The 22134-nt window shown below is 37.7% G+C and overlaps 2 protein-coding genes across 2 annotated transcripts; one reads left to right on the forward strand and one right to left on the reverse strand.

The window, feature by feature from the left end:
- Positions 1–1097: 1097 nt before the first annotated feature.
- Positions 1098–7973, reverse strand: LOC126819732 (40S ribosomal protein S7). Its single transcript, XM_050547946.2, has 7 exons — positions 7897–7973; positions 5722–5796; positions 4796–4867; positions 4385–4525; positions 3152–3231; positions 2494–2644; positions 1098–1213 (listed from the first exon to the last, which is right to left on the reverse strand). Exons 2-7 carry the CDS (start codon positions 5794–5796, stop codon positions 1136–1138), a joined length of 597 nt encoding a protein of 198 aa, XP_050403903.1. The 5' UTR covers positions 7897–7973; the 3' UTR covers positions 1098–1135.
- Positions 7974–9973: 2000 nt separating this feature from the next.
- LOC126819723 (ribonuclease H1) lies at positions 9974–17345 on the forward strand. Its single transcript, XM_050547931.2, has 8 exons — positions 9974–10196; positions 11097–11413; positions 11987–12124; positions 12712–12829; positions 13816–13870; positions 14762–14846; positions 15644–15768; positions 16689–17345. Exons 1-8 carry the CDS (start codon positions 10147–10149, stop codon positions 16773–16775), a joined length of 975 nt encoding a protein of 324 aa, XP_050403888.1. The 5' UTR covers positions 9974–10146; the 3' UTR covers positions 16776–17345.
- Positions 17346–22134: the final 4789 nt, after the last annotated feature.

Raw genomic sequence — 22134 nt, forward strand, 5'->3', positions numbered from 1 at the left:
AGATAGAGCCGACAAGTCTAAAAATTGATAATGAAAAATGAATATATTGAAAATTTCAGTCAAATTACTTCATTCCGAGAGACGTCAAGGCTGTTTAGAAAATAGCGGAGTGTTGATTGTCATCGCTACCGTTGTTACGATAGTAAACAAAGTCTCAATGATCTACATTAATTAAATGACGATCTTGTTTCAATCCATTGAAAATCACGAGCATCCGATGATCTAGAGAGTTGCTTATTGATTTCAGTGTGGGTGTATTATGCGGTCACCCATGTCCGTCAACAAGTGGCTTGTGAACTCGATAGAGACTAGTTTTGAACGATTCTTTTCACATTTGGTATGAAGCCTATCGATATTCAGCTTTCGGTACCAGTGTTCTGCTCCCGTAGCCGATACAGTGTGCTATGAAGGAAATTTTGCCCAGGCAGCAGCACTATGGCCTACTCTTATATCGAATTTGAACTGCCAAGGAATCTTTTATGTGCATGCCAATGTACAATGTATACACGGGACCTCCGTCCGGCAAAAGGGAAAACGTCAGAAAGTCCGGATACACTTTCTCGGCTCCCCCACTGCCTATACCCTGATCGTACACAGGACCCTGGGGCTAGCGAGCAATGTGGTGTGCTACACGGAAAATTTTGCCCCGACAGCAGCACTACGGCCTACTCTTACGGGTTCTTTCACATGCATGACACTGTATGCACAGGACCTTGGTTTGTCGTACCATGCAGACAACTAGGCAGCTGTTCTTGTCAGATCTTGAAGAACTTTCTCGGTCAGCGTAACGACCGAGAGAAAAAATATGGGGTTTAACATCCACACAAACCAGGTCATCCCGGGACTAACACATGGTTCAATTTTTTCTCAATAATCAGCAGTAAGAGGAAACCAGGGGACCCGGAGAAAACCCACGAGGTTGGACAGACGACCCTACTCCTTGTCATGTACAACCGGGGAATCGAAACCATGCCAGCTGAACCAATGACAGCGTGCACATGCTAACCATTCGGCCATCCACCCCCGCCCCCATATAATTGGGTATTTTCAACACACATCCTGTATTTTAAGCCATCCTGTATTTTAAAGACAACGAATAGGTTTTGATTCCCTTTATTTCTCTTTATTTTCACTTTTACAAACCATAATCTGGGAATTCAAATTTCACATCTTTACCAGTTAATGTTTTATACACAGCTGTGAATGTGTCAACCTGAAGATAAAATAAACAAACAAAATTAAAATATGTCTGATATTCCTAATCAAAGTCTTGTTACTCCCTTGTTAGCGACAATAGGTCTCGTCAATCCCTTGCTAGCGACAATACGTCCCTTCAATCCCTTGCTAGCGACAATATGTCCAATACGCCCCCGTTAATCCATTGCTAGCGACAATATGTCCAATACGTATTGTCAATCCCTTGTTAACGATATGTCTAATACTCCTACTTCAAGTCACTTGAAGTAATTACACGGATCATTAATACCTAGCCAACAACTAGGTCTAATTCTCCTGATAAAATAGTAAGTGCAGGGGTACCAAACCCCACACAAGACAAACATACGGACATGTCACAATATATCGAAACAACGAACATAGATCAAGTGAATGGATCCGGGGAGTAACCATAATTCTCTGATCGCCAACTGAGGGCCTGAGGAATCCCTTACACAAGATACTAACAATCCCTTGCACACAAATTGAACTGACAGACAGAACCTTAGGCTTTTTCGAAGAACGTCACCCCAAGTACAAGAGGAGTAGAGGTTAGACACCAGTTCATGGTCCCAATATCGTACTAATCATCGAATAGAAATATGAGAATATTTCAGCTGGGCTTAAACCATTTCAAATCTACACGAGTTGTTGTGCTGATCAGTAAAAAATTAGAGTGATTGTTTTAAAATCATAAAATCATTCAATTTTTATCATCATTTAGCACAAATTCCAAAATGAAAATACGGCCCACTCTTTGTTATCAAGACCAACTATGCTGATGAAGACCGGGATACGCAATGCATAATTCTGGGGGTTTGGAGTTGGCAGAGGTTACACTGAAAAAAACGGAACAAAGTACTTTCTTGGCTATCTTTTGAGAAAGAACATAGTTACTTTAAATTCAATATATCTCGACAATTTCCATACTTGACATACCCTGAAAGTTTTTCTCAGCCAGAGGCCCCTGAGATTTGAACCCAAACCATTGTGAAATGAAATCAGGTTTAACGTCCTACTGTTCTGCATTGACTGGGCTAATGAAGATGGGTAATGAGGGAAATTTTGCCTGGGCAGCAGCACCAAGGTCTACTTTCTATTGAATTCCAACTGCTAAGGGATCTTTCACATATACAGCAATATGTACACGGGACCTCGCTTTTCGTCCCAAGCGAGTCGGCGTCTTATTCACGCTTTAAATCTTTAGGTCTTGACATATAAATTGCAGCTAAAGTCACATGTATTTTAGAGAAGATGAAACAAGAAATTATAACGTACTTTGTGTTCAATATTAGTTTGTTGTGTTTTATCTAAATGAACCTTGATTAGTCGAGAACCGTCTAACTTCACTCGAATCCTTTTACCAACGATTTCAGCTGGATAACATATATCATCTAATAGATCCTCATGTACTTTAGTTAAAGTTCGACTGAAACAAACAAAATAATTTTTTTAATAAAACAGAAACCAGCCTGACGAATTCGGCAAATTCACAACGTCTTTAAAACAAACATTTCTGGACGAAAATGGCATACATATTTTTCTCTACAATTTCATGCACTTGTAGCAAAGATGGAAAGGGTGGAGAGAGGGAGAGAGAGAGAGAGGGAGAGGGAGAGGTTTAACGTTCACTCGACACAAACCAGGTCATTTCGAGACTAACACATGGTTCAATTTTATTTCAATAATTTGCTTGCATGTAGGGGTCTTTAGCAGTGGGAGGAAATCGGAGGACTCGATGAGAGACCTTGTGATCTTAACTCGCAACCCCCCAGCAGAGAATGGGTTACCAACCTCTATATCACTTACAGGAAGAGTTTTTTTTAAAGTCAATAATTCATTTAGACCAACATATTAAATTTAATTTCTCTAGTAAACTGACTTGATAAAATCTGATGGGCCTTCATTTTTAAATACACATACAATAAACACTTACAGTCGAGATCTCTGTAATTTCTGTTTTTTACCTCGGTTCTTTTGTTTACAGTTTCTCTGTGGCTGAGCCAAGATTTTTCTCTGTTTAAAACAAATGAATATTAACATTAATATAACATTCAATTTTGGTGATCAATCATATACATGGAATGGAATGGGGTTTAAGGTTTTTTCTCGGTCAAAAGAATACGGGCATACAGTGTACTATGTGGGAAACTTGGCCCGGACGGCTGCCTTATTTCGAATTCCAACTATAAAGAGGTTCTTTTACATGTTTGTCACGTTTTTTTGTGCCTTTCGAACGACTTCACTGTTTCTTGTCATACCCTCAAGTCCTGCGCTACTGAAACACCGGAAGCAAACCCGAGACCACCTGTTAGGGAGTCAGTGCCTTACTGAGTCAGTGCCTTACTGAACCACTGCAGCTCCCCATCATCATACAGGAGATAGGTTTACAAACAGTTATAGGTTTGTCATCATTCTTGAATTGACAGGAGATTCCTTTGTCCATTGGTTAAGGGGAATTATGGGAGATTAGATAAAGAGTTGACAGTTCTCGCTGTAATAGTTAAAAACTAGATAATGTAAAGAGAATATGCTGAAAATTTCAGTCAAATTGCTCCACTTTGAAACCAGATAACAGCAATTGAATTTTAGGTCTAGCCTCGATCATCATTGCTAAAGTCGGTACATTAAAAAACATAAGTCTCGATTATCTATTTTGATGTTAAATCATCCATCACAAAATGTATTCAAATCCAGTAAATATCGCAGGCTAGCGATGGCATCGAGAGTTGATTATGGTCTGGATAACTTAATTAATGTCTAATAATTTAGATAACATTTACTGCCTATTGCAGGTCTTCTTTAGGCCTGAAATGTTTTCTAAAGTATTAATTAGACATTAATTAACTGATCCAGGCCTTAAACAACTCTCGATGGCATCAGATTTCTCCGATATTAAATAGATTAGAATGGTTCAGCAATACTTTGATTTAATCAAATATGGAGGATCGAGACTTAGCTTCGATTAACCAGTACAGTGGTTGAAATTATTGCACACGTCTGCCAAACCTTCAAAAGCTAATATCTTCGCTTGTTATAGAGTAATTTGAATGAAATTTTCAAATTATTCATTTTACATATCTACTTTCGAACTATTATAGCAAGAATGGCTAGTTCTTTATCTAAATCTTACATAATGTGTCTTTAATATAATAGAAATCTACTGTACCTGGGCTACAAAGACGACATGCTTGCCGCTGTATTTCTTTTCCAATTCTCTTACAAGACGAGTTTGGATTTTTTGAAAGTTTTTCAAAAGAATATACGGCACAAAAATAACAATAGCCTTTTTACCAGCAACTTCAACCTCCTGAAATTAACACATAGGATTTATATTAAAATCTTCTAAAAACTGCTTAGCGTCCATTTGAATTTTGAAGCTTTCATCTGTTTTTGGTAACTTGTTAACCATAAATTTAAATTTAATCAAGGGCCATAACTCTAGAAGTAAATGACAGAAATTGCTGAAATTCAAAAACCATGTCAGTTGACTCAATGACAGACCTTATAAAGGACACACATGCTAACCATTCGGCCATCCACCCCCCCACCTCCTCAAACTAAAGAAATGCGTACTTACTCTTGCAGCAATAATATGGAGTTCTCTAAGCTGTAGTTTAAGGTCACTATTCGTCTCCAAATCAAATAAAGCCTAACAAAAACAAAATGTTGATGCATTATTTTCTGATAAATTGTAAAGCATTACGAAAAAAAAAATGTTAAAGAGGAATGAATTTGAATTATATTAGTTTCTGTGTCAAATAAAGGAGGCAATTTTTTAACACAATATCATCCACAGTCTTTAATATTGCAAACACGAATTATTTGTCACTTTAAATCAACATTGATGTTGTTATCTTGCTGGAAAAAGATGGGCTTCTGATATCCAATATTTAAGACAAAATGAAAATTTTAAATTGGCCGAAAATAATTGATTAGAAATTACAGTAAAAACAGAAATGATTGAATGTAAATCAGTTTATTATTTATGCGTTGTGACCCATTTGTGTCCATTTCTAGGTGCCAAATATTAGGATTTATCTCCTTAAATATTACTATCATGAAAAAAGGGGAACATGATATATTCAGTATTCTTGTAAAATCATTGTTTCAGTCAACATCTGCACTATTTCGTATAACAAAACCTAAACTTTCCATGAAAATACAAATTATTACAATTCAAGAAAATTTGAATCATCAAAAGACACTTCTACCGTTTATGAGACATGCTTTTGCTCACCTAACTTTGTTCGGAGCATGATATTAATTCTAACTTCTCTGCACAGAATATATTACGATACAGAAATTGACAGACATCACACATGTTTAATAATAATGAATATTTATATTCAGTATGCTCATGGCGCAGGTTTGTTCAGCTCTTTAAAATAGGATTTAAAATTAGTTTTGATTTAAAAGTTTCCAAACATTGTGAAGTCTTGAGATGCACAGGTAAAGCGTTCTAAAGTTTTGACACAATATGAGAAATCGTCGAAACCCACATACCTGCATTAGACTGTATTCGATATCATTTGGCCTCTCGCCATTAGGCTTGCGGATCTTTGATCTGAAGTTATACATCTAAAAAAAGAAAAGAAAACATTTTACGAAATATTGACAATGTCTAAACCTTTGGAACAAGATCAGAATCTGGCCTCCCAATTTTTTATGCTACTCCTGGTTAAAGTTTTAAACAGGAAATTACACTCTTACAATAAGTGGTTCGATATGAAATATGGTTTAATACTTTTGGCACCAATCTGGCTATTAGAGACAGATGGGGTTTAACGTCCACTCGACACAAAGTAGGTCATTTCGGGACTAACACATTCAATTTTAGTTCAACAATTCGCTTGCGTGTAGGGGGTCTTTAGCAGTTGGAGGAAACCGGAGAAAACCCATAATGTTGGACAGGCGACCTACTCCTTGTTACGTACAACCGGGGGATCAAAACCACGCCAGTTGACTCAATGGCAGACCTTATGATCTAGTGCGCAGGTGCTAACCATTTGGCCAGCCAACGACACACACACCCCACCTGGGCTATTTGAAGTAGGGGGCCTGTGCCCTGTACATGTAGTGGGTACACCACACACAAAAAGAGGGTGTGACCAGGTTGAAAAATCCTGAGGAAATCTTTCAGCCAACATCAGGATCAAACAGGGGAATTCCCTGTTGGTGAGGGGGACTCCTTGTTAGTGAGACCGTGCCATACTGACTGAGCCAATCCAAGATATCAGCTGGCTGGATATTTGTGACAGCCGGATGAAATGGAGTTCAAAAGTCCTACTTTTCTGCAATGGCTACATTCGGCCAACTTCGACCGATTTCAGTACCCTACACCCATACTGTGATGCGGCTACCGGTTTACTTATTAAGAAAACTTGCTGCTTTTGGAAAGGTTCTCAAAATGGCATTGTTCGAAGAGTGTGTAGAGTTTCCATTGCAAAGCTGTTTAAAGAAAATTGGATAAACTTGAAAGAAAAACAGCTTCAGACATTGAAAGCTTTGTATGATGTATACAGTTTCTTTAAGACAAAACACTCTTCACAAGCGTCTTCATGGGCTCCGCCATTTTTAATTCAGGAACTAGACAGTACTTCCAATGGTGGAATTCATCATACAGCTCAGGTTAGATGTAGGGTACCAGTGTCTGCCAAATGCAACAGCTAATGAAGACGGGCATATGCCATGCAAATTAGGAATCACACTCATGTGGTACTTTTAAATTGAAGTCCCACTGTCAAGAATTCATTAGCGTGCACAGGATCTCGTTTTTCTGCACCACCCGTACGACTAGTTAGAGGCTTTTTGTTTACGGTAACATCCGATTCCTTTATTTTGAATATTGGCCAAGCATAAGCCGCGAACCTGTGATCTTTGATCTGCGCAAGTACGGTTTCATCATGGCAGTCCAATTCAAATGAATTTGTGTTTTTGAAAAGCAAAATTCTACTTAAAATATTGTTGAATTATTATAAATTTGTGTCAGATGTGTCCAGAAATGATTCCTTTAGACAAATGGATGGTAAGGATTCCAAATAAGCCTCAAGAGTCAAAACTGTGATGGTGTAAAGCGTTATTTTCATATTACATGTGATGTCAATACACTCTAGTCCGATGATTACCCTAGACACTGTTAAGGCGTTAATAATGATCAAGTATGAGTACACACATTTTGTTTTTCATTTTTGGTCCACTTGGTACAGATAGATTTAGCCTGCAATAAAGCACTGTGGTCATAACAGGAAAGATATTGCAGTATGTGAGTATGGCCCCAGAAGTTTCAAAAGATCACTTGTGACTTTAGATCAGTATATTTCCCGATAGACATTTGGTATGCAATAAAGCGGTGTCGTCAAAATAGTCAACGATATTGCAGCATGGCACCATAGTATCCTTTTGGTCAGTATATTTACCCTGCAAGCTAAACTATCTAGTCAGAAAGATAAGACTTCTCAACTGATTAACTAGCAATCGACATGTGATATTTCAGTGTTTACGTTACGGCCAACGCAAAATCTGTTTAAAATCTGGGTTATTACAGGCCATCTTGCTCATACAAAACAATCCATAGATAAAATATATATTTATTAATTGATACATTTAATATCGGACACCAAGATGATAAAATAGGGAACTAATTTCACTTTGGAGTAGCAACTAATACTATCGCCTAACCTCGATGATGTCCGCAGCGGAAAAGGACGACGGGATCTCGTTTCGTACGTGAATTGGCGAGAGAAGGTCTGAATGCGTCTGGACAACTGAAATTTGAGACTGGTTAACGTCGAATTAACGGAAGTTTACATATTTTGGGCCAACACGTTTTCATTTTGTGGTGTACTTCAAAGGCAATTCTTCATTTTTCTACACGTTTTAGTAACCATTTAAAGGAAACAAACCAAACCCCGCCCACATTATCTGACTTAACTGCTATTTGGAAAAGAGTGACGTTCAGAATCTGAAATTCTGGTCTACTTTCGGTTTTTGACACTTCTAACTATGACTAGTACTAGTACTAATCTATTTAACTATTAGTATGAGAGAGAGAGAGAGAGAGAGAAATGGGGTTTAACGTCCACTCGACATAAACTAGGTCATTTCGGAACTAACATATGGTTCAATTTTATTTCACTTCAGCAATTCGCATGCGCGTACCGGGGTCTTTAACAGTTGGATGAAAGCAGAGAAAACCCACAAGGTTGAACAGGCCACCCTACTCCACTCCTTGTTCTGTACATTGGAGAATTAAAGACTGCAATGAAATGGGGTTTTAACTAGACAAGAAACCTCATCTCCAGAGGTGTCTCGGAATAAAAGATGTGGATCACATCCTACATAAATAACCCAAACTGTCAATTTCTTCTTCAAAACAACTATTGGCACTATTGCATTTCTGCCGTAGGTATGACGTTGGCTCGCTAGCCTGGAGGTTGCGTGTTTGATCCCTGCATTGGCTGAGAAAGTTCATTGGGATTTTCTGACGCGGTTTCCCTGTGTCAGTGGTGCAGGACGGAGAGCCTGACAAGAACAGCTGTCTAGTCTTTTGGATGGGACAAAAAAAAACGAGGTCCCGTGTACACATTGGGGTGCACGCAAAAGATCCCTTGGCAGTTGGAATTCGATATAAGAGTAGGCCATAGTGCGGCTGCCCAGGCAAAATTTCCCTCATAGCATACTGTATGGTGTGTGCCTGTCTTCATTAGCCCAGTTGGAGCAAAACAGTATGATGTTAAACCTCATTTCATTCATTGCAATGCATGTCTGCCACATCCAACTACAATTAAGCGTATAATCCTACCTGACACAGGTACAAATCAGCTCCTTTGAATCCAAGCGATAATAGCTTGCTTCTTCCAAAATTTTAAAACGAATGAAGGCGGATATATCCCAGTCTGCAGAGTATGTCCTGCGCGTGCACAATTAATTTTTTCAGAGATCGGTGCACATGAATTTTCTTTAGATTTGCAAGCCAGTTGTGGCACGATATTTGCACGCAGCAAATTTATTCTGTATTAATTATCATCCACAATAGATAATATAGGTATAATAATACCAGGCATGTAGTTAAGGTGTAGAAGGATTTAAATTTTAATTCAAAGTTTTCTAATTATAAACGAACACACTTTTCTAGTGACCAAATTGAGTTGCTGTGTATGGCTAATATACTTGTGCAGTGGTTGCTGCAATTTCGAATTTCAGTACGGTATGTAGTATATGTACATTTTTGAAATTGCATGATAGGCAAAAATAGGCTATTTTATCACACATGGAATTATTTCCTTCATGCTTCAAGTTTTAGATTGCACGCCAGAATTTAGTAAGGATTTTCATAACACGTGCGAGATCTCGGAGACATCGGACATATTCTGCAGAGTGGCATAAAAGTTTGCCTCATAGAACACTGTATGTCGTATGCCCGTCTCCATTAGCAAAGTCAGAGCAGAACAGTAGGACGTTAAAGTTAACATCATTTCATTTCTCTGGAGGCTAAGGTTATCAACTGCTACAACCTTGAAGAACAGCTCATTTGGCTGTATTTGTCAATCCAGGTAGGGTTGGATTGCCGAATGTTAGCATGTATGAGCTGTATCATACGGTCTGTCATTAAGTCAACTGGCATGGTTTTGATTCCCCGGTTGTACGTAACAAAGAGTAGGGTCGCCTGTCCAGCCTCGTGGGTTTTCTCCGGGTCCTCTGATTTCCTCCCACTGCTAAAGACCCCTACGCGCAAGCGAATTGTCGAGTGGACGTTAAACCCCAGTTCTCTGTCTCTCTTGTCAATCCAGGTTTATCCAATATTCATTATTTTGGCAGATCAAGGTATGTTTTAAACAGCTGAAGGACAGAATTCTTTAAAATTAGATATTACATAATTAAAGGCTGGCGTCTTTGGTGAATATTTTGAAAAGACTCTTAATCTGTGATATGTTTTATGCCGTTCGAGTGGGAAGAAACCCGGGAATATACTCGACATGGTAAGATATTTTATAATGGAAATAGGAGTCACGGTGGGTAAGACGCTGGCTTGCTAGCTTGGAGCTCGCGTGTACGAACCTTGCATTGTCCAAGAAACTTCACTGGGATTTTCCGATGTGGTTTTCCCTTTTCAGCTCTTCACAAGGACAGCTGTCTAGTCTTTCGGATGGGGTGAAAAACCGAGGTCCCGTGTACACATTGGTGTGCACATGAAGGATCCCTTGGTAGTTGGAATTCTATATAAGAGTAGGTCCTAGTGCCACCGCCCGTGCATAGCATTTTGGCATATGCCCGTCTTCGTTTGCCCAGAACAGAAGGGCATTAAACCCTATTTTATTTTCATATAATGGAAATAAAATATGTAATTTTTTTGCGAGATACTCTGAGAGACCTATATGCCATTGTTTCTGATGATCAGGGGAGACACCAAATCTCATTCTGCACACAAAGATCCATCTACTTCGAGAATAAATCTCTGTCCTGAATGGCTGCCATGTCCAAAAATTAGTAGGCCTATACTATTCTTTACTGCGGTTCTATTCAGTTTCACATCTGTCATACACCCAAAGACTAAATAAACTTTTTCAATTTTATTAAAAATTAAATGGAAGCAGAATATATACTTTGTATCTTTGATTTAATTTAAAAATTGGAAAACTAGGCTAAGCCTGAGCTATACTAATACAGTGGTTATGATAATAAACAATAAATGCACACATTTGGTCAAAGCTACAAAGTAATTTGAATGAAATTTGCAATATATTCATGTTGCATTATCTATATTTGAACTATCATAGCAAGATCGACCACCTCTTTATCTAAAGCCTGCATACTGTATCTTTAATTATTTATTGAATTGATGCCAGTGTACTTCATTTTGGCGTGTTTTTTTTTTTAAGGAAAGAGTGTGAAGCACAAGTCAAGGGTTTCCCTAAACCAGAATATCGTAAGTTTCCGACAGAGGCTGAAGCTGAGGAATTTATTGGCGGAGGTTTTTCCAGTAGTCAGAACAGTCAGACAGAATGTTCAGGTTCAAGTTCCAGTTCTACTCCACGTAGAAGAGGTGGTGGGTTTACTGTGAATACTCCTGGTATTCTAGAAACTATGATTAATATGAAAGCCAGCATTCAACAGTTACAACAACAAGTGGCAATGATATCACAAACACTTCTTCATCTGACAGATGGTTTAACAACACTAGAAACTTCATTGAATGGTTTGTATTAATTTTATCCCTTTTTTTTCATTTTTTTTACTACAGAAGGATTTCAGGTTGAATTGTTCTTTCTAAACATACATTATGCAAGAGTTAAATCTGCCTATTGTATGTCTTTCTGTAGGCCTGAAATGTTATATACTATTAATTAGACATTAATTAACTTATCCAGACCATAATCAGGTCTTGATGCCATCGCTAGCCCGCGATATTTAGTGGATTTGAATCCGATCTGATGTTCATTGATGATCAATCACAAACATGGATAATCGAGACTGTTAATTATCGTGAAAGCCATAACAATGCTGATCGAGGCTGCAGTGATTTTAAAATAAGGTTTTCTCGGCTTAGAGGGAAGCAATTTGACTGAAATTTTTAACACATTCCCTTTGCATTATCTATTTTTAACTATTATAGTAAGAACTGCCAGCTCTTTATCTAATCTCCCATAATGTATCTTTAATTAAATGTTAGTTAAACAATCAATTTGAGTACATTTTAGCATAGATTAAGACGTGAGTTCATTTCTTAATAAGGATATTGTCATGTGATTTTTTTTGTTATTTATTGCAGTGACACAGTCTCCTAATTTAGGTAGAAATACAAATAATGGTACGCCATTAAAAAGGTCTATGAGTAGTACAAGTGAAGAACCACCATCAAAAGTGAAGAAATCTTTAACTGATGCTTGGGTCAATAACAATTTTACAGGTAAAAATAAAAAAAATTCTTATCCATTATCACCTGTTAAAATTTATACAAACTGTATTCCTTTTATACAAAGACTCCCTTATTCATTAAGGGGGGGGGGTAGATGGCCGAATGGTAAACACGTACGCGCTGTATCATAAAGCCTGTCATGTAGTCAACTGGCGTGATTTCGAATCCCCGGTTGTACGTGACAAGGAGTAGGTCGCTTGTCCAGCCTCGTGGGTTTACTTCGGCACCTACAGGTTCCTCCCACTGCTAAAGACCCCTACGTGCAAGCGAATTATTGAAATAAAATTAAACCATATGTTAGTCTCTCTCTCTCTCTCCCTTATTCATTAACTGTCACAGTGGTATCCTCCCTTTATGGGATTGTGTTGTATGAACTCTGGTATTTCTTTCCCCTTTGACATCTATAGGGATAATTAATTAAGGCTACCTGTAGATTTTGTCAAAGTCACAAGATGTAAACAGGGTTGTGAGTTAGGGGTAAAGGTATGATTAGGGTGACCTTGACACAATCTGCACATGGCCTTAATATTTAGATCTAACGGTTCACTCGATTGTCACTATATTGTTATATTGATCAGGACAAGCATTTGAAGATGATGATGGTGTAGAAGTTTATACTGATGGTGCTTGTTTTAATAATGGTAAAAACGGTGCTTGTTCAGGTATTGGTGTGTTCTGGGGTGTTAATGATAAAAGGTGGGTATTGTTATAATGTTCATTCCTCTGTAGTGGGGGGGGGGGAGAGAGAGAGAGAGATTGACTGACCTCCACTCGACACAAACTTGGTCATTTCGGAACTAACGTATGGTTCAATTTTATTTCAATATTTCGCTTGCACGTAGGGGTCTTTAGCTGTGGGATGAAACCAGAGGACCTGGAGAAAACCCACGAGGTTGGACAGAAGACTCTAATCCTTGTCATGTACAACCAGGGAATCGAAAAATCTGTCTACAGTTAGCCCCGCTTGAGAACAGACACTAAGCTAGTTGACCAACATTTTAAGCCCTAATTTTTAGTCGAAAGTACTAAGTGTATTTCGAGATTTTGCTTTCATTTAATACAATTGAAAAGGTTTAATTAGGCTTTTTGTGTATAATAGATTTATACTAATTATTGTAGGGGGGTTGGGTGGCCGAATGGTTAGCACGCACGCGCTGTATCATACGGTCTGTCATTGAGTCAACTGACGGGGTTTCGATTCCCTTGTTGTACGTGACAAGGAGTAGGGTCGCCTGTCCAACCTCGTGGGTTTCCTCCGGTTTCCTCCCACTGCTAAAGACCCCTACGAGCATGTGAATTATTGAAATAAAGAAATAAAATTGAACCATGTGTTTGTCCCGAAATGACCTAGTTTGTGTCGAGTGGACGTTAAACCCCATTTCTCTCTCTCTCTCTCTCTCTCTCTCTCTCTCTCTCTTTCAACTTCAAATTCAAACGTTTGAAGATAGCTATTCCATGGGGGAATAGGAAAACCAGGGAGATAATTGTGTTATTATTTCCTGTGACAATGATTTTTAACTGTGTGAAATAATGCCTATGATCGTATAATAGTGAGTTGATAACCTACTGAGCAAAAGACAGAAATAATTATGTTTAAATTTCTTAGAAAATATTAAATTCTCGCTGTAAGTCTCAAGTTTTCTCTTACTCCATCCTTTGTTTTTACGTTTTGTTTGTTTTAGTAATACAAGTGAAAAATTAACAGGAAGACAGACTAACAACAGAGCTGAAATTCATGTAAGTTATGCTAGGTTACCACTGTCGTGCGATGCTTTACGGTAGAATTGTCCCTACTGAGTGCACAATCTGGTAAGTGCAGATACATTCAAATACCAAAAACTAACAAGTTTCAATAAGTATCCTCTTATCTCTATCAAGCGTGATAACGATAAGAGAATACTTATCCAAACGTCGTGCTTGTGTATAATAAACCAATGATTGTTGTCTCATATAACTGTGTTAGTTTTGTTATGTTTCCAATCGCTGAATCAAACTAAAGGATTACATTAGGATATGTTTCGATGCGATCAACACGATTGCTACAACTGACTTCAATATATTATAAGACCTGATAGGATCACCACAATTACTCCACGATTAAAACCACGATTTCAGTCGTAGCGCGAATCGTGATAGTGGGAACCTAGCATGAACGTACACACATACAGTATTAACTGTAGTGCTGGGTATTGTGATTGCAGTCAAAATACGATACATATTGTCATTCAGGTACTACAATACGATTCGTATCGCGATTCATAACCAGGTCAATCTTTACCAAGAAAACAACAGGATAAATGAATAATTGGTATTTTAAGTCTTGGTTGGAATGGTTAGCACGTGCGCTTCGTATCATAAGGTCTGTCATTGAGTCAACTGGTGTGGTTTTCTCCAGTTTCCTCCCACTGCAAAAGACCCCTACGCGCAAGCGAATTATTGAAATAAAATTAAACCATATGTTGGCGTTAGTTTATTTCAAGTGGACGTTAAACCACATTTCTCTCGCTCTTTCCCTAATACACTGAACTTTTTTATTATCAAACTTTTGACCCTTAAATTGATATCGTTCTCTAGCGTCTGCCTTAGACCACACATCAATTATAATTTAAAACATTTGTTTCGTTGCAGGCAGCTCGAGTAGCCATTGAACAAGCTAAGAAGAAAAAGATTAAAAACCTTATTTTATATACAGACAGCGAATTTCTAATCAACAGTAGGTTTTGTTATTTTACTTCAATACCGTCGGTGAAGTGTCAAAAGGGTGTATCTAAGAATTTCTAGAGATTAAGAAATAGAACTTTTTGCATTTCAAAATTTCCACAAATCAAGATACAACATTTGGACACATGATACCCAGAACAGTTCTAATTGGCGCAGAGATACACAGCTTAGTCAGAAATGTGTATATTAATTGGGAGATTCTAAAAATGCAAAAAAGTGTATTTGACTAATTTCCCGAGATACACCCTTTTGACACTTCACCGATGATATGCTAATATTCATATTTCATGTGACATATAGCCGATCATGACTTGTACTAGTATTACACGATGTTTTTCTCTGGGTTATATTCCTTATTGTTAGTTTTCATTTTTGAGTGAAGTCTGTGTCACTACAGGCCCGGAACTGTACAGCACAGTGAACGCTTACAGCTAGCCCCCGGATCCAAGCATTTAATCTGATGTGTAGGTTTGTTGTGATTTCTGCGTATTGTGCGTTGTCTGTAGATTGTCTTGTGTAATTGTGTGTGGTGCACTTAGGCCTACTATTGTATCACATGTGTTGAACATCGTTTTTGGGGTTTTGAACACCTTGTAAACTACAATGTTGTGAAAGTCTAACAGGAATCAAATTAATGGTTCAATTGTAAAACAGGTTCCTATTTATCACTGGGTAAGACACTGGCTCATCAGGATTTTCTGACGTGGTTTCCCCTTGTCAGTGGTGCACCATAGCTCCTCCAGATTGTATTTAACTTAGTACAGCCATGAAATTATTTACTTTTTACAGGTATAACAAAATGGATCAAAGGTTGGAAACGGAATGGATGGATTTTATCATCCGGAAAACCTGTCGTCAATAAAGATGATTTTCAAGAATTAGACGAAGCTTTAAAAGGAATAAATGTAAAATGGGTAATTAATTTGACATTCTTCTATCTGCCTCACTTTCCCTGTGTTTATTAGCCAAGTCACTGCAGAATAATAGGACGCTAAACCCCATTTTATTTCTGTCTCAATGCTAAGCTATATCGTCTGTCAGAGCTCCGAAAGGGAACCATTTGATGTCATTTAAACACCAGGGCCACTGAGGGACACAGATCAGAATGGGCAAGTGATCCTTGGGCCTAGAATGCTCAGGAGATCCATGGCAAAGGTCTACCAAAAACAAATGCTTTATTTTTATATGGCCATGAGACGAAGAATCCTATTGATTTTCAATGATTTCCGATAATCACTTCCAGAGTTATAGCCCTTGATATTAAATGTTTTGTATACTAAATTAGAAGCACAAGAAATTCTAATGATATCTGATAATTACTTGTTACTCTTAATCAGATTTTAGTGTGTTGTAAATGTTTTAAATTCTGACAAAAGAAAAAATATGTGACAACCCTTGTTGACTGCCCGGACGACTTAGCTACTGTGGGCATATGTTTTATTGCATGGCAACCTACCTTTTGCTTTGTGGCCCACTGCTGATCTCAACACCAGTCACTCTGTATGTGTAGTTTAAAGGTCGAGTGCTATATATATCTATATTGTACGAGTGCTATATATATCTATATATTACGCAATGTCTTGTACGAGACCATTAAACAACTTCAAATACATATACTATCAAGCATGTGCTTTTCAATAAAATATGCCACGCGGATCCAATATTTCAACTAGTATAAATAATATATGCTTGGCCCATTGAAATAATGGTCCGCCAACAGCACAGGATGACATCACATCTGTATTTTAAAGCCAAATGTTGTACCAGTTGTCACAGATCTCATAACTCTTACCCATCATGATAGATATTTTATTTATCAATTGTTATTTTACAGGTTCATGTCAGGGGTCATTGTGGTATCCCTGGAAACGAAGCAGCCGATAGATTAGCCAATGAAGGAGCCAAGAAATCTCTTCCATAATGAATGACTGAAATATATATCAGTTGTTAAATGTGATATGAATATGTGTTGTGAGAATGAATCTGTGTTACCAATTTGAAGTGCCATGTTGATGAACTTGACAGTTAGAAATCGAAATAAAAGAATAGGACATAGTGCCACTGTCCGGGCAAAGTGTCCCTCACAGCACATTGCGTGGCATATGCTTATCTTCAATAACCCGGTTGGCTTAGAAAAGTAGGACGTCATCGCCTATTTTAGAATATGTTAAAATATGCAATTTGTGATTTAAACCGCCAGAAGCTACTCTTATAAACCTGCGGAGTTGAACCATTGGTAGCCACTCTTATAAACCCACAGAGAGTTAAACCGCCAGTAGCCACTCTGATAAACAACCAATAGCCACTCTTATAAACCTGCAGAGAGTTGAACCGCCAGAAGCTACTCTTATAAACACGCAAAGAATTAAACAAACAGTAGCAACTCTTATAAACACTCAGTGGCCATATGTTGCATTTCATTAATTTGAAAGTTTCATTTGTTCATTAATATTTATTACATAGTTGAGTTGAATAAAGGTTTATGGTTCTATCTTCACATTTACCCTGGAGTACAACACAGAGAAACTAAGTCAATTTTATTCCAATAATTTGCTTGCACATAGTGGTCTTTAGCAGTGGGAGGGACCCGGAGGTTGGACAGGCAACCCTACTCCTTGTCATGTACAACCGGAGGATTACAACAGGAATTGTTCATAAATCTAGTTCTTATCATTGTTTAAAGATGCGTTCCCGCGTACAAACTGGGTGATTTAATGGTATATATGGACCAAAAACATATTCAAACTAATTAATTTGTCATAATTATGCTTCAAATCCTTCTCAAACATTGTAATTGAGAAGGAATGCCCTGCTATTAAAATTCGATCAAACCAGGTCATGTTTACGTCACGTCTTGGGAGTCAGAGGAGAAATCATTGCATACATAAGACGATGTTGTCCTTAATCGCTTATTATTTATTACAAATATCGAATCCTAATTAAATTCTCGGATTATCCACTACCCGCGTCTTTTTCCGTCATTTTTATCTCAGAAAGTATTGTACGTCTAACTCTTCATAAAGTTTATCAACTTGTACATCAAGCGCTCAATGTTCGCTTGTGACCTTTGACATCGTGCGTGCAAAAGGTCATAATCGTTGGGCTGTTGATTAGGGGAACCCTTACATTTTTGTCCTGTATACGCTCCATGAGTGTTTTTCGGGGAATCCAGTATTTTTCTAGTAAGATTGGATATCTCTACTTTCCATATATACCAAAATTGCCATACTTTTATTGGAAATAACCACCCGATAAATACTTTTCTGGGAACCCATCTTTAAGCCTTTTTCCCCAGGGGTCCCATTCCACAAGCAAGAGTTACCATGGCTTGGTGTGTATGTTGCTGGCTCACTAACTTAGGATTTTCTACAAAAAAAAGCATCTAGTCATCCCAAAAGACGAGGTCCTTTGTATACCATTGCAAATTGGATGAATTTTTGTGATTTCAAATAATTTTTATGAATTTTTAAACAAAGATTTGATATTAAATGAATGTGAAAGAAGTTAGTGCTAGATACCCAAGATTAAATGATACCCAGATTACAGTGTTAGCCCAATGGGTAATTGAGTAAAGACACTGGCTCGCTAGCCTTGAGGTTCCGGGTTCCATCCAGCTTGGTTTCCCGTTGTCAGTGGTGCAGGATGGAGGGGACAAGGATAGCTGCCCAGATGTCCGGATGGGACGAAAACCTGAGATCCCATGAACACAGAACAATAGGACATTAAACCCCATTTCATTTCATTTTATTACAATAAAAGTTTTAAAATATGACCTAGTTTGTCTTTCACTCTGATACTATCTGATAACATCACACCTAAAGGATACACTACTGACACTAAATTTAAAACCATGAAAACTTTTATAATTCTAATTATTTTATTGCACTTTCTGGAACGGTACAAAAAATACATAATCATCAGTCAAATAAATAGTTTAACAATAACCAATGATGGCAACAATAATCAATGATGGCAACAATAATCAATGATGGCAACAATATTATTATTATTTTTAAAATTATGGAATAGAAAATCTAACTATGTATTGTATGGCACAAATAAATAATTTAACAATAATCAATGATGGCAACAATATTATTATTATTTTTAAAATTATGGAATAGAAAATCTAACTATGTATTGTATGGCACAAATTGTTGTTTTATATACTATTCAAAAAAAGTAGGGGATATTTGATTTTGGGGGCATAATACTAAAATATGCAAATGACTACGAAAAAAGTCACTATAGAACCTAACAGAAGAAACATTTCCAGTTACATGTGACGCCCAAACGCACCAATAGCTACCGCATGGAATGCAGGTGATGCTTGGGATCATCATGGGGGTCCAACCCAAGATTTGCACGACTCTGACTTTGAATGTTACAGTCATTGTGGCATTCAATTCCAGGGTGGAAACATCAGTTTAATTGTTTTAGTGACCAGAAAACAAATTTTGATATGCGTCGGCTTACCCAAAATAAAAGGTTACGTGCCCTAGGCATGCTACAGATCGGCACAACACAGGCGGTTGTGGCGCGGACGATGAATGTTTCTCAGTCTGTCATAAGCAGGCTATGGTCCAGATACCGTGATACACAATCTGTACAGGACAGACCATGCTCAGGTCGACCAAGGGCGACAACTCAAGCCCAGGATCGATTTATCCGTACCTTGGCCTTGAGAAATCGTGTCATCACAGCAAATCAGATCAGCGCTCGTCTTCAAACAGACACTGGTGTGAGAGTGAGTGGCCAGACGATTCGGAATCGACTGCATAGGGGTCACCTTCGCGCCCGACGTCCTCGCGTGATCCCTTGTTTGAGAGATCATCACATTCAGGCAAGACGTTGTTGGTGTAGGGATCGTCAACACTGGGATAATCGACGCTGGAGCAATGTGATGTTTTCAGATGAGTCAAGGTTCACTGTTGATTTTTTGGACAGACGTAGGAGGGTGTGGCGTCGTCGAAACGAGCGCTTCCAAGACGTTAACGTCATCAGACATGATCGATTTGGGGGTGGTTCTGTTATGGTGTGGGGAGGCATCACTGTTGCTGGAAGAACGGCTTTACATGTTGTTGCAGGGCGTGTTACAGGCCAGTACTACCGGGACAACATCTTGGCAGTCCATGTTGTGCCGTTCGCACGACGTCATGGCCGCCGTTTCATCTTCCAGGATGACAACGCAAGATGTCACAGGGCCAGGATCGTTACAGGTTACCTCCAACAACAGAACATCACCACATTACCTTGGCCAGCACTGAGTCCCGACCTCTCCCCCATCGAGCATGTCTGGGACATGCTTGGACAGAGGTTACGTCAACGTCAACAACGTCCTGCCAATGTCCAAGAACTTACTGCTGCGTTGCAACAGGAATGGGACAATCTGGACCAAAATGACCTTAGACGTCTCATTAGGAGTATGCCACGTCGGATCAATGCTTGTTTGGCAAACAGAGGAGGATTTACCCGTTACTGACTTGGTTGTGATGCTGTGGTAACTTTGCTGTTTGACCCCGGGTATCATTTTACCCTTATAATGGTCAGTCTGTGCCTTACTTAGTCTAACGATCATTTGGAATAAATCGATGAATGTGAACTTCATTTCATTTTGTCATTTGTTTCTTCGTCAGTTTCATTAGGTGACATTAATAACACTTAAAAATCAAATATCCCCTACTTTTTTTGAATAGTATATAATGGCACTTAATATTACACTATTTATACTATTATACTAATATTATAGCCTGCTATAAAAACAAGTATTATACTATTATACTAATATTATAGCCTGCTATAAAAACAAGTATTATACTGTTTATGCTTTATACACTAATATTATAGCCTGCTATAAAAACAAGTATTATACTGTTTATGCTTTATACACTAATATTATAGCCTGCTATAAAACCAAGTATTCTACTACTAATACAAGTATTGTTCTGTATTATTAATATGGGTATTACACAATGCAAGTACAATACTATTCATAAAAGTAATACAATGTTATTACCTTATTAATATAAGTACTACACTAATAATACATGTATTACGATTTATTATAATACAAGTATTATACTAATAATACAAGGATTACACTAATAAAACAAGTATTATACTAATAATACAAGTATTACACTAATAATACAAGTATTACACTAATAATACAAGTATTATACTAATATAATTTGAGTGTTATGCAGTTACTACACTAATATTACAATTACTACATTAATAATAGAAGTACTACACTATTAATACAAGTACTATACTAATAACACAAGCATTATACTAAAAATGCAAGTATACAAGTACAAAACTAATAATGCTAAAATTATACTAAAAATGAATTATATTAATAATACAAGTTGTATACTAACAGCGGCTGCCAAACAGGATACACCCACATTTTCGAGAGATGGATAGAGAACAAGCTAAAAAGAAAGTGATTTTTCCTACAATCAAGGGCCATAATTCAGGAAATTACAATTCGATATGCGCAAATATCGAAAGGAACCGAGATCTTTGGGTTATAAACTTACATTTCAAGTTTCAACAAAATTGGATAAAAATTGTGACCTCTATAGGGTCCACAACCTTGATATACCATATTTTTACGCTATTTGAGAACGAACGGCGGCCATTTTGTCTGTCAATTTTGGACTGATTTTCACGAAATTCGAACTCGGTCGTTCTTAGGGTGTAACGGTGATATAATAATACGGTTTTTTAAATCGGATAAAAATTATGACCTCTATAGGGTCCACAAGCTAAAAACGCGATTTTTCGTACAACCAGGGGCCATAATTCAGGAAGTTACGGTCCGATATGCGCGAATATCAAAAGGAACTGAGATCTTTGGGTTATAAACTTATATTTCAAGTTTCAACAAAATCGGATAAAAATTGTGACCTCTATTGGGTCCACAAGCTAAAAACGTGATTTTTCGTACAAACAGGGGCCATAATCCATGAAGTTTTGATCCGATACATGCCAATATCGAAAGCAGCCGAGATCTTTTGGAGATAAACCTATATTTCAAGATTCGTCAAAATCGGATAAGAATTGTGACCTGTAGAGAGGGTCCACAAACAATTGTGGACGGACGGACAGGGGCGATGGCATAATACGTCCACATGAAAATGTGGGCGTATAAAAATGCAAGCATTATACTTATAATACAAGTTTTATTATACCAATAATTAAAGTATTATACTTATGATAAAGTACTATAGTACCAATACAAGTATTATACTAAAAATGCAAGTATTATACTA

The sequence above is a fragment of the Patella vulgata genome, chromosome 4, assembly GCF_932274485.2.
Source record: "Patella vulgata chromosome 4, xgPatVulg1.2, whole genome shotgun sequence".
In the NCBI taxonomy this organism is placed as follows: Eukaryota; Metazoa; Mollusca; class Gastropoda; family Patellidae; genus Patella; species Patella vulgata.